Source organism: Vidua chalybeata, chromosome 5 (assembly GCF_026979565.1).
Source record: "Vidua chalybeata isolate OUT-0048 chromosome 5, bVidCha1 merged haplotype, whole genome shotgun sequence".
Classification (NCBI taxonomy): Eukaryota; Metazoa; Chordata; class Aves; order Passeriformes; family Viduidae; genus Vidua; species Vidua chalybeata.
Genome location: NC_071534.1, coordinates 32,901,705 through 32,920,796, shown reverse-complemented (window position 1 = coordinate 32,920,796; position 19,092 = coordinate 32,901,705). Strand labels below are relative to the sequence as shown.

At 39.2% G+C, this 19,092-nt stretch overlaps 2 protein-coding genes across 4 annotated transcripts in view; one reads left to right on the top strand and one right to left on the bottom strand.

The window, feature by feature from the left end:
- Positions 1-346: 346 nt before the first annotated feature.
- On the bottom strand, positions 347-6,324 carry CCDC59 (coiled-coil domain containing 59). Its single transcript, XM_053942312.1, has 4 exons — positions 6,160-6,324; positions 4,675-4,897; positions 3,817-3,916; positions 347-580 (listed from the first exon to the last, which is right to left on the bottom strand). Exons 1-4 carry the CDS (start codon positions 6,287-6,289, stop codon positions 422-424), a joined length of 612 nt encoding a protein of 203 aa, XP_053798287.1. The 5' UTR covers positions 6,290-6,324; the 3' UTR covers positions 347-421.
- A 39-nt stretch (positions 6,325-6,363) lies between these two features.
- Positions 6,364-19,092, top strand: part of METTL25 (methyltransferase like 25) — a 47,156-nt gene continuing 34,427 nt past the window's right edge. For all 3 annotated transcript variants that reach the window (XM_053942311.1, XM_053942310.1, XM_053942309.1), the window contains exons 1-3: positions 6,364-6,616; positions 10,538-10,702; positions 16,418-16,518. In XM_053942311.1, coding sequence (XP_053798286.1) covers positions 6,364-6,616; positions 10,538-10,702; positions 16,418-16,518 — 519 coding nt within the window. The remainder of the gene's footprint in view (positions 6,617-10,537; positions 10,703-16,417; positions 16,519-19,092) is intronic.

Sequence of the window (19,092 nt, the reverse complement as noted above, 5' to 3'; positions counted from 1 at the left end):
TGTATAATATATGTACTTTGTCTTCATGTGCCAAACCTATCCAAGAGCACACAAAAGGCGCTCCTAGAACTGGCAGTTCCTGCAATACCAAATACATCACATACATAATTTTAATCCTCCCAAGTGAATGCAATTTTAGCAGTCACAATTGCAGGAAGTATTAGATTCATGGCCTATTATTTTGAATTCAAGATGTCACACACCTAATAGAATTTAGGTTCAGAAATACAGACCTTTTATTTTCAAGGTACCAAATCCCTTTCACTCTCAGCATAGAATACATATTTTCAGGATGAATATATGATTACTGGACTAATGAGATAAATAAAGGCAATAACAAAAGTAATACAGAGAAAAAAGACATTATTTATTAAAAGTAATTTAATAAAATGTCCACAGCTAACTTAAATATATGCAGGGGTTATGTGTTTTGCTGTATTTTCTGAAGAAGAAATTCTACTTGTAAATTTAGATTTGGCTGTCCTTTCTTTGTCTTCTTACTCAGTATTTTATAAGCTTCCATTTTCTTTTTCTTGTACAAACATTGAGCTTCTTCTCTTTGTTTTCTTTTTTTTGCTTCCTGAAATTAAATAAATATGTAAGATTATGAAACAATTACAAACCTGTGGGAATCCACGGCATCCCTCTCTGGCTGCCCTGGAAGGTCTGGGACCCTGGCAGGGGGTTAGAAACCCCCCTGTACAGAGCCCCGAGAGACACTGTCTCTGATCTCTATCCATGGAAAAGAGTTTTCAATCTTACAGGATGAATTATGAGCTCTGAGTGTTTGATATAAGTAGTAATTAGTGTGGCATGGGTGCAAAAGTAGAATTTTAGGATTCTAGATAAGGGGTTCTAAGGAGGCAAGATGGAGGAAATTGGGCGTGCCTTGTCCTTTTTCTTCTTCTTCATGCCCTCCATGTTTCACTGTGGTGTTGGCATTTTTCTATTGGTTTAGGCTGGGGACACACTGTTCAACAGGGGTGACAGATACTGGCACATTATTGTAAATATAGCACACGTAGTTTCTAGTATATAATGTTTGTAACATCCCACTGAGGGGCAGAGCCCCGCACGCTATCCTGCAAGACAGACCTGCTGCAGGTCAGAGGGAAAATATTTTAGATAAGAAGAAATAAACAACCTTGAAAACCAGCATAGACGAATTACGACTCCTTCTTTGGCAGCAGGGCTGAAAGACAGAAACTTTCTACAATCTCAGGAGCATTTAAATATCACAGATCCCGACACAAACCCTCTGTGACTATGAAGCTATTTACAAGCAATAAAGTTAATTTTTGTATAGGTACTGGTATTTAGGTATTGTACTGCCAATAGAAACACCATTTCTCTAAAGCTGAATCAGGATGTTCTTTCAGCACATACTGCACTCAGAACAAATTATACAGTTTCAAGCTTTAAGAAAAAAGCCAAGCTTTCTTCAGCAGAACATCCTACAATATGGTTTGCTGCTGCAATGTATACTACTTCCTTTCTGTGAAATGTGCTCCTTCACTACTCTCCTTAAATAAAAAAAAACACTTTCTCCTCTTGAGTGCAAGAAAGAAAAAGGTGATTCAGCAGCTCCCATGTGAGTATCTTGCCAATCCAGATGTGCTGGGATATTGGACACCTCTGCACGGGACAGGCTGATAGGATATGCGACCTATCTAGACCATGCGTTGGGTAGGTTTGTGATACTAGGACAGCATTATCTAGGGGAAATTAATCCAGACCAAACTACTAGTGGCCTGTTCTCTTTAAAGCAGCACAGACCCTGTCTTTACTTTTAAGAGAGACAGAACAAAACCACGAACCCTAATCAAAATTTTACCCATAAAACTTTCCATGAAGCACACATGCAACCAAACTACTAATAGAGTGTTCACTGTATATGGATGCACTATCAACACTATATAGATAATCACCACAATGTTACATTCAGACTTTATCCAACATCTCACACCACGCTCTCCAGTGTTGTAATTTTACTCAGTAATTTGGGCAAACATCCACAAGCCAGATAACCAGCTTACTTCACTTATATCATGTCCTACCAAAATATGCAAGACATCACAAATCAGACTGAAAGACTGCTCCAGTTCATTTGGATAATTTCTTCTCAAAAAGTTTATTCTTTGAAATACAGTGCCATGCTGATCAAATAGGCAAGTATTTCCACAGAATGACTGAGCAGATGATAATTTATGATCATATTTTTGTTTTCCACAGCATAGATGGCCTCAGTGATGTACAAAAACTAGTAACAATGGCTCTCTGATATAAAATTTACAGGACATAACTCAAGAAAAGATTTCTAAAAAGAAATCTAAGAGGCCTCAGGAAAAAAACCCCAAACAATCAAATAAACACACATATGCAAAAATATGCACAGATAAACAGATAACCTCTCTCCATTCAGAATCGTTGACTTATTTTACCATAATGACTAACAAAATTTATTCCCTTTTTAAAAAAACAGAGCAGCATCAGCTCTAACTTACCTGTAATTCATTTTGTATCTAATAATTTTTCTGCTAGCTAGCAGCCAAATGCTTACTTCAAAGCAAGAACATTCATCTTAGAGAGTTGCTACTTACCTTCATATTTTTTCTGATCTTTACTAAATACTAGCTTTTTTGGGGCCAAAAAAGGCCTTTGAGGAGGCAAAAATTGTGTCTTTAGGCTTATTTCTCTTCCCAAAATAAATAACAGTAAATCCAGTGTTTGCTAATACACATGACAATGAAGTACATACTTTACTTTTTCATCATGCTCCACCTAAGTACTCCACCTAAATGACTACTGGTTTTGGGGCACTTAGCTCCTGTTTTGCCTAATTATCTTTAACAAAACTAAAAATGCCAACATCTGCACTCAGACAACTCCTATGTTCTGCTCAAAGAGAACTCTCTGCAGTCTTGCTAGGGTTTTGCTTGTTCCCATCTTCTCTAAATAAGCCAGTCTTAACGTTAATTTCTTTTGACACAATTTGTAGCTAATACGCAAAAAGCAGCCACCAGCTGAATAACCATGTAACTCACCCAGAATCACAGATCAGCTTGCATAAAACTAAATACAGCTGAAGAAATCGTATCTTTTTTACAGCTATATATTCAATATTTATTCAGTAGCTACTGAAATTTAGCAAGTCACCAGGAAGTTACAAACTTCTACAATGTTACACTGTGCGCCATTTTACAGTGCAACAAACAATGTCCTGGGAGAGAAAAAAACTAGTTAAAAAAGGACCTCTCAAATTAATAATTCAAGTGAGCTAATTGACAGTGATGATATTACAATATGTCCTGTGAAAATAATTCCAATTAAATTCAAATGAAGAGAATGACTAAAAATTTTGATTGTGGATACTATTGAATTTAATTGTTTCACTGTTGGTCAAAGTACATAAAAAGGTAAAATGAAGACTGCATTATGATAATGCCATAAGAAACAGGATGGGTATTTCATTTTTCATCAAGATGATGGTATTGTTATTACTTCCCTTTCTACAAAATTTAAGAAGTCTAATATAATCCACTGGGGTATGCAGATCAAGCTCTAAGCTTTTTTTCATGTACCAACTGACATAATAAAATCCTGCTATGGGCAACAGCAAGATAAAAATACTAAGAACAAAGAGAATGATCCTTTGAATGCCTGTGTGCCTAAATACCACTGTCAAGTTGAAAAAGACTGAAAGAGTTCCAATACCTCCTATGGTCTTCCCTGGCTTCAGATGGAAGACTGAGTGGTAGAAATGCTATTAATCTAGATTTTGTTTAAAATCAAGAAAGTATTCTGTGTAAGCTTTACCTCTTTCTTTCTAGCATGCTCAGCCTTTATTTTCTCACACTCTTCTTTTGCCTTCTGATTGGACGTTTTATTTTTCAACTTCTCTTGAGTCCCAACTGACCTGGAGGAAAAAGTACACATTCTTGAGACACTGAGTATCATCAAGCAGACATAACCACAGATCCCACAGCCACTGCAGAATCACAGCACAGTCTTCCACTGCTTTTGTCAGTGAAGTTAACTACAAATAGAGGTTTCAGAACACTCATCCTTCTACACTGAATAGATTGTTTGAACCACTCTTAAATGGTACCCAACACCCTGCCAGGTGCAGTCAGCATGAAAACATAACAAACTAAACTTCTCCAATGCCAAATGTACCGAAGACCAGAGTGCACACAACTGTTAGTAATGCACACACCTTATCTGCTGTATCTTCACATGGATGATGTTTCCTGAAGCTTAAAGACAGCCTAGAAGAGTCTTCCCCACCATTCATGCTCCTCAGAGCTAGAAAACCTGATCATACTAGCTTAGAGCTGCATTCTCTCTTTCTAGTTTGAACACATGGAAGCAACTGCAGAGAGATGAGAACAATCATTTAGAAATATCACTCTCATGAAAAAACAACAAAAATTTTTCCTTTATTCTCATCTCCATCTGGTGGCCATACTGTGCAATGATGCCTCATTGTCTCAAGTACAAAACCCTTACACTGCCATTTATTTTTCTAACAAGCAGGAAAGAATATTTAAGACATAACAGCAGTTTTAGTAAAGCAAATCACCACACTAAAGTCCATGTGAACTGTTAAGGTCTAAAATATTTCTTTAGCGAGGGAAAGAACTACATTTTTAAAAACACACTTTGAAAACTTACTCTGCTGCTTTATTAACCTTTTCTTCTGATGACACTGAATCATTTGGAGTCCTGTGCCTCTTCTTAAGCTTTTCTTCCTCTGCAAGGTAAAGATGTTTCAAGTGCTCTGGATAGGTGTCTGTAAACTGATCATCTTGTTGTGAATGCACTTGTCTTCTCTTTTTCAGTAATTTCCTGTACTGTCGTTCAGTCTTTTGTTTCCTTTGTAATGCAAATCCTCGTCCTGAAAGCACAAGAAAAAGGGAGTTAAATACACCTGCACTAAAATAGTACCAAACCGTTCTACTGTTGTCAGGACCCTTTCCATCTGTTTTCTACCCAAACTGAAAAAAGCCACTACATATGGCAATTTCCATACGGACCAGTCATAAGCTCAAGGAAAGAACCACTATGATTAAGTTGTTCCCTACTGCAACATTGGAGCTCGCACAGATTTACTGAAAATTACTGCCTAAACCCCCAGGAGAGCATTGCAAACACTGCTACTTAATGCCTACTCACCACTATGCACCTTTGCCAATGTTTTTTGAATCCAGTGAAAAGATGTATTAACATTTCACTTCACTCCTACTTTTGACAGCTTCTAAAGCAATATGAAAATAGATTCTAAATAAGCTCCTAAAGGCAGTTTCAAGAAAACACTGGTAATAATGCTGGAAGCAGCAGCAGGAGCATGCAGCAGCTGTGTCACATAGAAAAAAAATCACTAAATCCTCCTACCACTCTATATTAATAATCCACTATGTCTTTTCACTTAAATAGCATTTATTGCTACAACTTTTCTTCTACACATGTCCAGAAGTGTTTTTTTACAGCGGCATCATAGAATTATTTCTGCTTAAAGGAAAGCTCATACACTGGTTGTTTCAGTCTCGACCATTTAAGAAAACTTACCAAAGCTGAAGTTAAACATGCTTTTTTCCTAATGCCTTATTTTTTATTGCATTAGTCTTAAGATCTACTGACTTTCATAATATTCACTAACAAAACAGTTTCTAAAGGGAAGTCAAACTAATTCCAACTTTTCCTTTTATTTTTTTTCCAAAGCTGCCACTTCAGTAAAGTGCTGCTGAAGCCCACGCTCTTTTTCCTATTCATTTTTACATCTGCATAGCTACCTACCAATAACCTGAACCTTTTTTCAAACATGCTTTCTTTTTAAATCTACGTTTGTCTATCCAAAAAATTCAAAGCGAGTCCTAAACCCGAAAACCATCCCCACACGCCTCAGGGGCTGCAATCCGAGCCCCGGGAGCTCCAGCTCACACAGGCCGCCCCAGCCAGCCCTGCAACCCCCATCCCCGAGTCCAGGACCACCAACACCGGGGGCGACGCGGGGCTGCGGGTTCGGCCAGCCCAAATCCCCCGCTAGGCCTGGCAGGGATAGCCCCAGCCTGGACGCTCGCGTCGAGCCTGCTCGTAGCTGGGCCAAGGAGTCGGGCTTCCTTCGGCGTCCCCTCAGGCCCACCGGCGGCCCCGACTCACCCTCCTGGACGCTGCCGACAACGCTGCGCAGCAGGACGGGCCTCCACCGTCGCTTCCGGCCAGGCCCGCGGGCCGCCGCGCCCGCCTTGGCCGCCGCCGGCCCCTGCCCATCGCGCTTCGCCGCCGCCATCGCGCTTCCGGCGCCGCGCACCGAGACGACGTCACCAAGCAGCGCCGCGGCGCCGACGGGCCGCGCGCGGGGCCATGTCGCGGCCGTCGCGCGCGCTGCCGGCCCAGCTGCCCCCGGCGGCAGCGGCGCGGGCGCTGCGTAGCGCGGCGCGATTCGTGCGGCGCGCGCTGCCGCTGTGCCGCGCGCACACTGTGGAGTTCTTCACGTGCGGGCTCTGGCAGCGCCTCGTGGCGCCGAGCCCCGACGCCGTGCTCGAGGCGCTGCGCGTGGCCGGGCCTCTGGCGCGCCCCCGGGCGGCGGGCTCGGGCGCCGCGGCGGCTCCGTGTGGTGAGTGGGGCCGGGGGCGCGGGGGCCGCGGGAGCCACTCGGCCGTGCCGGGAGAACGGGACGCGTTCGGACCCGCCCCGCTTCAGAGGGAGCGCAGCCGGTCTGGGAATTCTACTGCCGGGGCTCGCGGTAGTGGCGCTTGTGACGGTCGTCTCATGTCGTCAATTTCATCCTGTTCGTTTGGAAACGAAACGAAACTCCAAACTGTCAGATTCATTCACTCTGATTGCCCCTGAAGAACGCAATTAAAATGAATAAAAACCCAAATCAAACAAAACATACTAAAAACCTCCACGAGTGGAAAGATGTAACAGTTAAAAGTCCTCCGGGTGTTGAAACTGGAGATGCGGAGGACAGCTGGAAAAGGCTTAAACACTGTTTTCCTGTGTATCTGTAATAGTCAGTGTGTCTGGCACAGGAAAGCAGCTGCTTTATTTCTGACGAGATCTATTTAAGAAGCACTTCATATTTTCAGTAATTTTTACGTGACTGAAGAGGAAGCCAGCTAGGCTGCTGTGCTGCTCAATGTGCCGTAGTCCGAGTAGGAGGGAAATACACCGATAATGCTCCTTCAGGCAGGGCACAGAAATGAAGATAAAGCATCTGAAAGCAGTGGTATCTGGGGGGACTGAGCCCAAGCAGAGAGATCATTTTCAAATCCAAGGTGAAATCTCTGACAAAGCACTTAGCTGAGAAAAGGTGGTGTCGTGCCAAAGCATATGGAGAGTAGATAACTGTCACATTGCTTTAGCTCTGAAATCCTACTTTAAATGGCACTCGAGGCAGGAAAGTGTGTAGAGTGTAAGAGAAGGTTCCACAGAGAGTAGCATGTGTTTTCTGGCATAGAAGACAAGCTAAGATAATGATTTGGACTCAGAAAGAGATTGAAGAACTGTGAATTGCTACTTCACTATCAACATTTCTTTGTTGGATCTGAAGACCTCTCAAAATATTAACTGCAAGACTCATTTTTAAAGGTTTGAGTTATTTGGGAAAAATCCCACCAAGTTTATTGGTGCATGGAAAAGACACTGGATTATGAATTACCTTCAAGAGCCAGATGGAAACAAGACAGTGGTGTGGTCAGCAAGCAAAAGTGTTGGGAAGCAGCAAGGACAGGCTTAATGTTCTTGATAAATAATGTCAGAGTCAGAACTGATTCAGAGCAACAGGACATAAAAATGAATGTAAATAGAGGCTGGAACAAAACTAATTATCAGATGCAATCATCATAAAGAAAACAGTAAAGGAAAATTACTCTGATGTAGCCTGTTTCTATGGGAAAGTCCATGGAATGAACAAACACTGAAGTGGTGGCCTGTAGAGTAGCATGCGAATCAGGAAGGCAGAGTTTTGTTTTGTAGATTTCAAAACAGGATAATAATTTAATAATCTGCATTCAAAATGCATGTTGCAGAATCTCATACAGAAATTACTGGAACAAAAAAACAATTTATGTCTAAAATTAAGCATGTCTTTTTTGAAGAGTATGAAGTTTTCATGCTGTGGCTAAAATATGATATTTCTTCTTTGGTTTCTGCTAATTAAAATAAAAAAGGAAGAATTCCCCCTTTTTTTCTGACTTTAAAATTATAGTATGCTATTTAACAGAATGCACTGTAGTGGAGTGGGCATGTCCTTGATTTGTTGGTTCATGCCTTACTCATTTGACTGCATGGTGTCTGTCCATCCAGTCATATGATGAAAATACTTCGTAGTAGAATATGAGTTTTTCAGTGAAGATACCTGCAAGCATCTACTTACATTTGCAAATTAATGCACTGCTAGCCTGTAAAAATAAAATTGAGAGAGAAATGTAGTGTCATAGCTTATTTGAGTGCATTAGTGCAACTCAATAACGTTAGGGATCAGAAATGGACCATTAGAGATCTTGAAACCCAACATAAACAGAAATTACTCTTCCATGTTCAAAGTCATGTCATTATAATAACCATGTGAAGGATGGAACCCTTGTTTTGACTTGTACCCTGCAGAAAAATGTAAGATCCCCTTTTTAGATTCAGAAACTGATTCGAATACATCAAAAAGCTGACACTTGCCACATTGCATTTTGTTTGTCATGTCATTGCTGTAAATTGGACACAGGCCCAGACAAATCTGTGTTTAAGTATTTTCATATTTTACTGTTTGTACTGTGATTCCAACTTTGGGGCATGTGTTTCTTTCCTCTGAAGATTTGTTTGCAAATGTATAGACTGACTGGTTTAAAGACAAGCTAGATTTCCTCTTGTGAGCATCCAGAATAGACAACGTTTTTAATATTCATAAATAATGAAAATTTCACCAACTGCCATTCTGTAGTTTGAAGTTAGGCTTCAGATGCCTTAATGCAGTTGGTTCCTTTTTTTTTTAGTTGTCAAGCTGGGACAACAATTTAAGTTAGGTGGGAGTGTTGCTACGGGTGATCTTTTATGAGATTCTGCTAGTTCTATCACGTTCTTCCACCAGATAACCAAGTTAAGGAGTGTTATAGAACATGGGCGTTGCTGCATTGGATTTCAGTTAAGTGATATTTTTAAGAACAGTAATATTATTTTATGTCAGCTGCTGAAAAAGTGAAAACACATCTGTTTTCTTACCTTCCTGTGATAAATCTTACAGAAGAGACATTGGAAAGCAAAGTTGTCCCTTCTCCCTAAAAGCTGTGGTCTTTATTTCTCTTTTCTAATATCCTGTTACCATCTTAGCCTTCATGAAGACTAAACTAACTACAATTTTTTCAGACAAGGAAGTTATTTATGGAGAAATGTGGCTTTCTTTTTATATTCTGTAGTAGAGAGGAGTAAGAAGTGCTGTGCAGACAACAAAACCATGTTAATTCTGGTCATAGCTTAGAGAATATTTATGCTTTCTTAGATACAAAATTTGCTTGCTGTGCTTGTGCCCTTGTAGAGTCATATCATGAAAATTAACATGGTTTGGGACTATTTTTAGTGGATTGTGATGTATGCATTACCTTTAATTGTGGTCATGCAAGGAAATCAAGAGCATTAAAGCTGAGGTCAGTCAAAACAGCTGTATCCATTGTCATGCCAGAGTCAGGAAAGCTACTGTGCTAGGTAAGTACTTCCTCAAAATCTACCTATAACACAAAAGACAAACCAGGAGACTCTTTCCAAATTTTTGCAAATTTTGGTTGCTGGACTGGGTGCATTTATATATTGAAAATAATTACAAATATATAAAAATTATTTGCAAAACTATGTAGAATTCACAAATAGTTATAGGTAAAATAGAGAGGAATTAGACAACTCAAAACAATCTCAGAATTAATAAATTATTCATACTAATATGTTTCACTTAAAAATAAATGTACATTTTTGAAACTCAGTACTAAGCAATACCAAAGTGAAGTATTTCATCATGAATCTAACCAAATACACATTGGAATCTAACTTTGGCCCACACCTGATTTGAAATAAAATTTAATTTCATTCTCCCAGTGTTCATCAGTTACAAAGGAACTTGGAAATTACTTGAATCGAGTGATTGTGAATCCATACATTTCATATACTAAACAGCTGCATTCCTTAAAAAAAATCTAGCAGCATATATTGGCAGGTTGGGCTGACTAGGACATGTATAATGAGCAAGTTTGTAAACAGAAGAGAAGTGATAATGTTGACTGAATTAGCTTGTCAATTATACTGAAGTAGGTCTGCTGAAACAACAGATTTTGTCACATTTACACTGATTCAACTAAGGGCAAAATTTGACCTCTGTTCTGGAGGGGTAATACAGCTGAAGAAAATATAATGAGTTTTCCCACTTAGGGGAAGCAAGATGAATGGCCAGTTGTGTGTGATACTAAGTATTTATTGTCTATAGTTCTCTGTCAGCACTATTAGAGAGCTGTTAAGCACTGCTTACAAAAATCTTTTCCTTTTCTTTTATGTGCAGATGATGACATCTTTTCCAGTGTGTTTTGTGAAAACTCTGAGAAACTTATTGATGTACATTTGTTTGCCCTGGCTGCTAAGTATTATTCTTTGTCCAACCTTGGAGTGTGTACCCCACTGGAAGATGTGCTTGAAGCACTGAAAGGAGACAGTGAAGGAGCCACAGGTATATTTACATTTGTATTTTAATGTTTACTTAGTCACTATAATACTATAAGAGAGTTTTGGTTTTGGAGGGTAGTTTGTTGTTTGCGGGTTTTTTCCTACATGATCCTCACTTCCATTTTAATTTGTTCTTGGGTAGTTTCTTTACTGTCTTTGTTTATGAAATGATAAACAAAAAACTCTTGCTACAGTTTGAGGATTTGGTATCTATAGACCCATCATGGGATTCAGTTTTAAAAGGGATGGGACAGAGAAGCTGGCACATCACTATGTGAGATACCCTGTTAATACTTTCTTTGTCTTGTCCCCAAGTGGCAAGAATCATACTTGCTACTCATGTTTTTCTTAGAATTATAACCCTAAAATATGGCAAATATATGATGTCTTAGAAAAAAAAAGATTTTATTAATTCTGTATTTTTCGGACTAATCCCAGTTATATGTGATAAAACAAGAGTAATTTCCTTTACATTTTCTGTAGTTAAAGAAATTGAATTATAACACTCTTAAACTGGCATTAAGTTTGACACTTACCCTGATTATAATTTTTAAATCAGATTATAAACATTTATCCTTGCTTGGAGTGCTGTCATTTTCACTGCAAATGTGCTATTCATGGAGTCCTCAGCCTCGCTATATTTTGAAATTTCTCATTAGTTTTTAAGACTGAGCAGCTCTCTACCTTTGCCTCCTAGTGCCTTTTATCTCTGGAATGTATTAAAAATCCTGACATTTCTTATCCTAAGTGATAGCCCCATTATACAACATCTCTCCCAATTTATACAGTGATCTCTTTCCAATTTTGCCATTTTTCATGGTTGGCTCCTCAGGATTTTTTTAGAAGTACTAGAATGCCATTGCTGAGATACTCCTAATGATTTGTAGTGCATTCCTCTTACTTTCTGGCTTCTTTCCTTATGCCCTTAGTTCATCAGAAACCCTTTTTTCTTCCTTGACAACTGTATGCTGCTTTTCTTTCCCACTAGCTTTTTAGCTATTTTCATTTTTACTATATCTCATTCCCCATGTTTCTCTTAATTTTCTGTAATTCTCTAGTTCTACCTTCTTGTACTTGAGTTCATACGTGGATTAACTTTCTTAGCCAAAACTTTGAGGATTCTTTCATCTTCTTGTCATGCAGGATGGAGCATCAGGAATAAGGCAATTGCTGAATATTTTGTTTTCTGTGTGGCAGGAGTGTTGCTTGGTTGGGTAACTGGGGCCTGATTATGTATTTTTGAAGTACTTCTGAGTTGTACTTCTTGGGAAAAATATAATGTGTTCCAAATTTGTACGATAGAATTATAATTCAGAACCTTTGTGCTGAATTGGCAGTAAATATCACTTAACTTAATTGAAGTTCCTGGTAATCATTTGGCAGAGGCAAAATACCAACTTAGGGATTCATTGTGTGAAAGTTGCCAAATGAAAGTTGTGATCTTAGAGCTATTTTAAATATTTTAAACTAATTTCTATATTTCAGAAGATAAGTTTGTTCCCTGACATGCTAAAGCTTGCAAGTTGAAAGAAATTCAAGTCTGAGAAAACTGGCAACTTTATGATGGTGTTGCTTATATTCTGAAAAATATGCATCAGGATAATTCCATTTATATTTGAGATGTTTTTAATACATTTTCTTCTTCTAAGACAAACAGACTTTTGAGCCTATTCCCACAGTTTGCATACTTACATAATTCTCTGGCATCTTTGCAATCTTAATGTAGATACACTGCTATCCTTCCTGAGTATAACTGGGAAGCACGAACATTTTAAGCATGTTGTGGACACAGCTACTCAGTATGGACTTCTGAGCCTGAAGGGTGTTCCCTTTGCTTTGTAACCACCCAGAAGTGAGGGTTGCACTGAGAGTACTCCACCTTTGCAGTGTGTTTATGACCACGGTAATAATCACAGCATGCAGTGACTACTAATGAATCCATCTTTAAATTCCATGTGCTGGAATATCACTGTCCTCAGAAAGGTTTTTTTGAGTGTATGGTTAGTCCAGTTCCTCACTCTGGATCATGGTGTTAAATCACCGTGGTAAACTTCTGTACAGATGGTGTTGTGTGGTGTGGACTATGGATTTATACTTCTTTATCTGATGTATGTGAATTTCCACATGTCTCTGGGGTATAAAACCCCTGCACCCTGCCATAGGAGATCTTAAAAACATCTGTGTTAGCATATATAAAAACAGTCTCTCCTCAATTTGCTCAGCTTCACAACTAAAGATGTAGCTGTAAACAGCACTACAGAGTTAAAGCAGTTCTTCAAATAGAATACAGGTACTCAGGGTAGGGATTCCCAATGGAAATGAGCAGCATTTCATTACCAACTAAAACTGGTAATACGAAGCTTTCTGTTACTCCATCATATCCAAGCTACTTCTGTAAAGTATTTGAAACCACACTATCTTTTTTTCATCACAGAGGGAGATGGTTCTCTAAATTTCTGATGTTTTTTGAAATTAGTATTTGTTCTGCCTGCATCAGTTGCACACATAATAAGGAAATGTAAATGTATAATTATTTGTTTCAAGAAAGTAATTTTTTGATAGCAGAAAGAATTTAGACAGTTTGAGTCAAACTAGTATTTTTTTTAATTGAAATTTTCAGTTGTCCGGGACCATCCCCACATACATTTGTTTGCATTAGTTTGTAATATCTGGTTGTTTTTCAGAATAATGTTAAAACCTATCAGAATTTTGCATAAAAAGCGGAGAAAATAAAATTTATTTTAAAACCTGTAATTTTCTCCAAAAAGTATAGTTTTCCCGTAGCTGAAATATGAACAGTATGCTATCCTGCAGAAAGCAGGGAAAGAAGTCAAAAAGTGCTTAAGAAGCTTTCGTAGCTGTTGGGGAAGATGAAATAGCAAAGCCCTATAAATATGATGGCCTGGCAAAAGAATCAGAGAATACAGATATTGAGATGAAAACAAGGTTTGAAATACCAAACCTTAATCACTGAGCATCTCGAAAACAATAATATAGCCAAGCTGAAAGCAATCCCCCTTTCTGATGATCTAAAAGGTCAAATGGAATGTTCTGTATCACCCCACAATGTATGGTTCATCCCATACCTGTAACCCTCCCTTGAAGTATCAGGTAGCTGTAACCCCATTGGCCCAAGTCCTGTCCCAGCCCACCTTGAAGCCCCCTGATAAGGTGTGGCTGAGGGACCGGACGCTCTCTTGGACCTTCCTTTTAGGACACCCACCTGGTACCCTCTCTCTCTCTCTCCCTCTCTCTCTCTCCCCCCACTCTCCCTGGGCCTGCCACGAGTTGCGGCTGGCAACTCCAAGCAAGGCCCTTCACCCTTTACAAAAAACCATATGTTCTAAAGACCTGGCTTCAGAGATCCCTCATCACCACCCATCCAAACCGTCCTGGAGCCCAGCAGTCCCCGCAGTAGCTAAGGTGATAAATAAACTATATATGTAGATATAAACAAATTATGCCTTTTCTATCTGGAAACTCAGCTTTTTAAAGTTAGGTAATTGTTCTGGATTTCTACCATGTTTGAAATACTTAATTTGGATTAAGTACTCTTTGACATAGTACTTTACCCAGCATTACCCCATTCAGTCTTTTGAGTTCATAATAGAGAAAAGAGTAAAGGTGCAGTATGTGGTCATTGTCCAAAGTGACAGTGCTGCTTTGGAGAAAAAACAACTTTTATTTCTGTCAAGAAGTTAAATGCCTCTTCTCATTCCAATTCTGCTTCATTTTCTGATGAGCCTATCCAGACACAAAAATGTTCAAATATAAACAAAAAGAGAGACCTTTTTTCTTTTTAATTTTTTTTCCTGTCTGTTTTTCTTTAACTAGATATGCTTACAAATTAAGAGCTTTTTAGCTCTTAAAAGAGCTGTTTAAGTCTTTTAGTCTATTTTTCCTTTTGTCAGTTCATAGAGTCTATATTCGATTTTAAGTATTGTCATAACAGTTTATTATAAAAACCCCAGATGTTTAAGAAATAGACAGATCCCTTGGGGGGTTTCTTATAGCTCACTTCAATTCCCCACTCTCTATTAAAGAAATAACACACTTGGCTCCGTTCCCAGCATGATCTGATCAAGATGGTTTTTGCCTAATGATCAGTTTCTGGATAGATGAATACATACTGTGCATAAAGCAGAAAATGGGAAATTATATTAATCTGCCTAGTCATGTAGAAAATGTAAAAATGTAGAAGCATCTCATCAGTAATGATCCAGTTTCTTCTACCATCACTTAGACTTATGCTCAATTTAACTAGATCCAAGTGTACTGCGGCACTGGACCCCTAAGAGAAACCTGTGGGTCTTTCCCAGGGGAGTGCCTTCTGAGCTCCTGCTTTGGCTGGGTGGCACAGAGGTTAGCAAGTGAGTGCTTGGTGTTCTCCACAGGCAGTTAACCCATGATGGAGGTTGACTCCATCTCACTAACACATTCTCCAGCAACACTGAAATGAGTGATTTTCTGCCATAAAGGTGTAACTGTTTTATAACCAATCCATAGGATAAATAAAGAAAAGGAAAGTTCATCTTGCTCTGAATTTTCCCAGGACCGCTCATAACTTTTAGTAGAGATATCTCCCTCTTGATATTGTCGGCAAATCTGCAGCATTAACAAGCAATACAATGTGATTATTTATTGTCTCTGCCCTTATATTTAATTTATCGAAAGGTAAATATGATAAATGAGACAAAATAAATATTTTTCAATGAAAAGGAAGAAATAGTACAGTGTTGCATCCCAGACTTTGGGTTTAGATCAGGGGTCTGATGTGTATTAGCAGATTCTGTGTATCCCCGTGTATTCCCCGGGTATTCCCCCCTGTGGTAGCTGGTTCCCAGGTTGCCTTACCATGCGGGCCTGGCTCCCATCGCCCCTGTCCCTTCCTGTGGGTCCTTTCCTGCCATTACCCCTCCCCTGCAGCCGGGGCCGCCCCAGGCCCCGGCACCGCCCCTGCTGCCTCCCCATTGGCTCCTGCCTTCCACACCACACCCCTGCAGCCCCAGGACCGCCCCGGGGCCACCCCTGCCATGCCCCTATGCCATGCCATGCCCCAGGACCGCCCTGGGACCGCCCCAGGCCCCGGTGATGTCCCCTACTGCGTCCCTATTGGCTTCCCCAGAACACGCGACACTCCCCCCCCCACTCCACCCCCAGTAAAAGCCCCATGTGGTTGGGGCTGGGCGGCCATATTCCCCAATACAGGAATTGGGAGCACACCAATAAAATGCTCTCAGCTCCTGCTGCAGGAAATTTGGTCCTTCCTTCACCCCCTTTATCGAGGTTCCTCACGCGTAGCGGTAGAAACGGCTGACCCACCTTCCCGGAGCACGCGGCACCTGGGAACAGCGGCGGGACCAGTATCGGAGGAGCCGCGGTGCCCCGCCACGCACAGCGGCTGCTCCAGAGTCAGGAGAGACAGCAGAACGCCGCAGTACAGTTTTATAGTTGTAACCATTGTCTAATATCTGGTCAGGTATTAAATATGGTACATCTTAAAAAAAACAGAGTTTTACAGGGTGTTGAATGTTGCTAATTCATCCATAGTTCAGAAGTTTACTCTTGTAATAATTTAGTGAGTTTTTAATTAAAAATTACTATCCTGAAAATATATTAACAATGAAGTATATATTAGCTTTTTTTTTTTTCCTGATTGATCACAAATCCTTATTATTACAGGCTGTGTTAACCTGTGTATTTTCCTAATCTGATACAGGTATCAAACCAGATGAGTTTATGAATAATAAGAAATCACATGAAGTGAAGGTGATGTCAGAGCTGGTAGACGGCATAGCAAATTATTGTGGGATAAAGCAGGTGAGAAAGCATTTCTTACTTTGTGTTACCAGATACCTTCCAAGTTACTCTCCTTGTTGTGTACAAATACATCACTTTGATATTCTGTCACTGCTGTTCTTATTTTTCTTGTACATAACTGGAACTAAAGAAGAGCTGTTGGGACCAAACTGAAGGACAATTTTGTTTAAAAATGTATTGTTCTAAAGGAAGTGCCTTTCAGTTACTCATAATCATGAGTAATTTTAAAAAGTTATGATCATCCTCTATGTGCTGAAAAACTAAAAACTGTTCCGCTTTTTGGACCAGTCCTGCCTTGTTTGTCAGTATTATATTGCTGGTAGTTTTGCACATGTGTCAGTAGGAGAGTTGCCTTGTGTCATGCACACAAGGGTGTCACGCAAGAGACCAAGGCAGAATATCTTGAGAAATTTTGAAAGCTCCTCTTATTCTGATGCAAGATTTAAATTATTTTCTGTTGTTTAATACTGTTCACCTTTATTTAACATGGATTGAGTTCTATAAATTGTAAAACTAGTTATGATGTTTTAGTTTGAAGAGAGACCAAATTAAGCAGAGATTTTGGTAAGAGTGTGTATGAAATACATTTGGTAGAACATGTATGAGGTCTGGACAAACAACACCATTATCACCAAGCTTTATTTATTAAATTACTGTATTAGTTGGCTGTTTTATACATCAGATGCTAGGTTTATCTTTGGGTGGTGAAGAATTGCAGGATTCCTTTCTCAAATTTGATTGTAACTTAAACCTTTTTTTTATATACATGTAATTATGATTGCACGGTGCACTAGATCACTGTTTCAGTAAAACCTTGTGGAGGTTTATTTTTGGATCTGTTGACAAAACACAAGCACCCCAGCAATACTTGACATTTTTGAGTAGTATGTTTCACATTTTGTTAGACAAAATGCACCAATACAATTTCCTCAGTTTACATACATATGCTTTTTTGTAAGCTTTTTCAGTGTTAAACCTTATGTTAGATTCCATACCTTAGGCCTGTGTTGTGGTAAGGCTAAATTTTTCAGGTGAGCTGAGTTTGTTTATTCATTTTAATCTCTCTTATGCTGGTAAGTGGCCAATGTAACTTCATCCTTGCTTTAAACTGGAGGTGACATGGGGATCTCAACAGACATTTGATTCCTTTCTACATCTGAGCTGCCCTTGCTTTCCATGCAAGGGGCTGTAACTGTAAATGGAGACTTATATCCTCCAGGCTAATATTCATTCCCACAAAGATTTGTGGAGAACAAACTATATTTGTTTAAAATCAAAGGTTAATAAGGTACCTGCCCAGATTTTATGGTGAGGGTGTTTTCTCTGAGTATTCTTTTTTGTAAGTAAATATGTATGAGTATAGTTTAAAATTAATGTACCTGCAGCATCCCAAGTTGCTGTTGCTCCCACCCAAAACTTGGATTCAGCTCTGAATTGCTGAAGCTGAACTTTGCTTAGGAGGTTATTTGGCTCAGACTGAGTTTAATTTAGATAGGTAAATGATGCCGTACTCTTGATAGATTTGGGTCAGGCCTTTGTGGCATCCTTGGAAACAGAGATCAGAATTCTCAGTCCTGACCATCTGTTTTGTGAGGAGCAGCTGATGAGGACAATGTTTTAGGCAGTGTTCTTACAACTGGGATTGTCAAGTAAATAGAGAGCTTTAATTAAGGCCAAACATTACTGGGTGAGACACAATGAGTTTGTGAGCATATGTGGTCACATACAGCGATGGAAGGTGGGCTCTCCAGCAGCCGTTTAAGAGCCAGCCACAGTGATGAGTGTGGGTGCCCTCCACAGCTCCAAAGGGTGTGCTCTGTAGAGAATAGAAATACACCAGCAGCACAATTGTGAATGTTTTGTATTCTGTCACGAGCATGGATTTTTGCCTTGCTTACCTTTTGTTTCAGGCAAATATTAGTTGTTTAAGTGTTGAAGACTCATATACTAAAAAAGCTGTAGGAGGGTATAGTTTGCTTACAGTGCAGTAGTAAGTGGTTTCTGCATTTGCTGGAAATTGGTGTTTCATATAGCATTTCCATTGAGATTTAAATAGTTCCTGTGAGATTCAGGAATGAAAGGAAAGCAAAAGCCCTGTTCAGAAAGTAAAAAAAGTAAAGCCATCTTAATAACTTAACTGAAGTTTCGATGTAACCGGTTACTAATAAAATCACAAACCAATCCTTACTAAGTATCTGTTAATATGCTGCAATTTCATCCAGGGATTAATAATTTTATCAGGTAGCTTGGAGCATCTCTATACATGGGATTATTTTCTGTTTAATTTTTTGAAAAAGTTATAACATTAAATGAAAAATATTATTGCAGTGTATCACTAAATATGAAATGCTGACTGCTCTATAATAACTTTTTCCCTTTTTAGTCATACACTATAACACTTCTGCACTATGAAACTTTGCACTTTTATTTGTGCAAAGTTACAAATCCCTAATATATGAAAAGAGCTTTCCCGTTACTTTGGAAAATAAAAAAAAATAAAAGTCTCCTTCTCAATCTTTAAAAAGCAACTCCTTTTGTTTTTGTTTTCTTTCCACTTAAAAAAAAAGGTAGCAA

Coding starts and splice junctions, on each gene's coding strand:
- CCDC59 (XM_053942312.1), bottom strand. CDS start 6,289: ATGGCGGCGGCGAAGCGCGATGGGCAGGGGCCGGCGGCGGCCAAGGCG. Junction 4,898..6,159: donor TGTCGGCAGCGTCCAGGAGG/GTGAGTCGGGGC, acceptor TTGTGCTTTCAG/GACGAGGATTTGCATTACAA. Junction 3,917..4,674: donor AAGGTTAATAAAGCAGCAGA/GTAAGTTTTCAA, acceptor TTTTTCCTCCAG/GTCAGTTGGGACTCAAGAGA.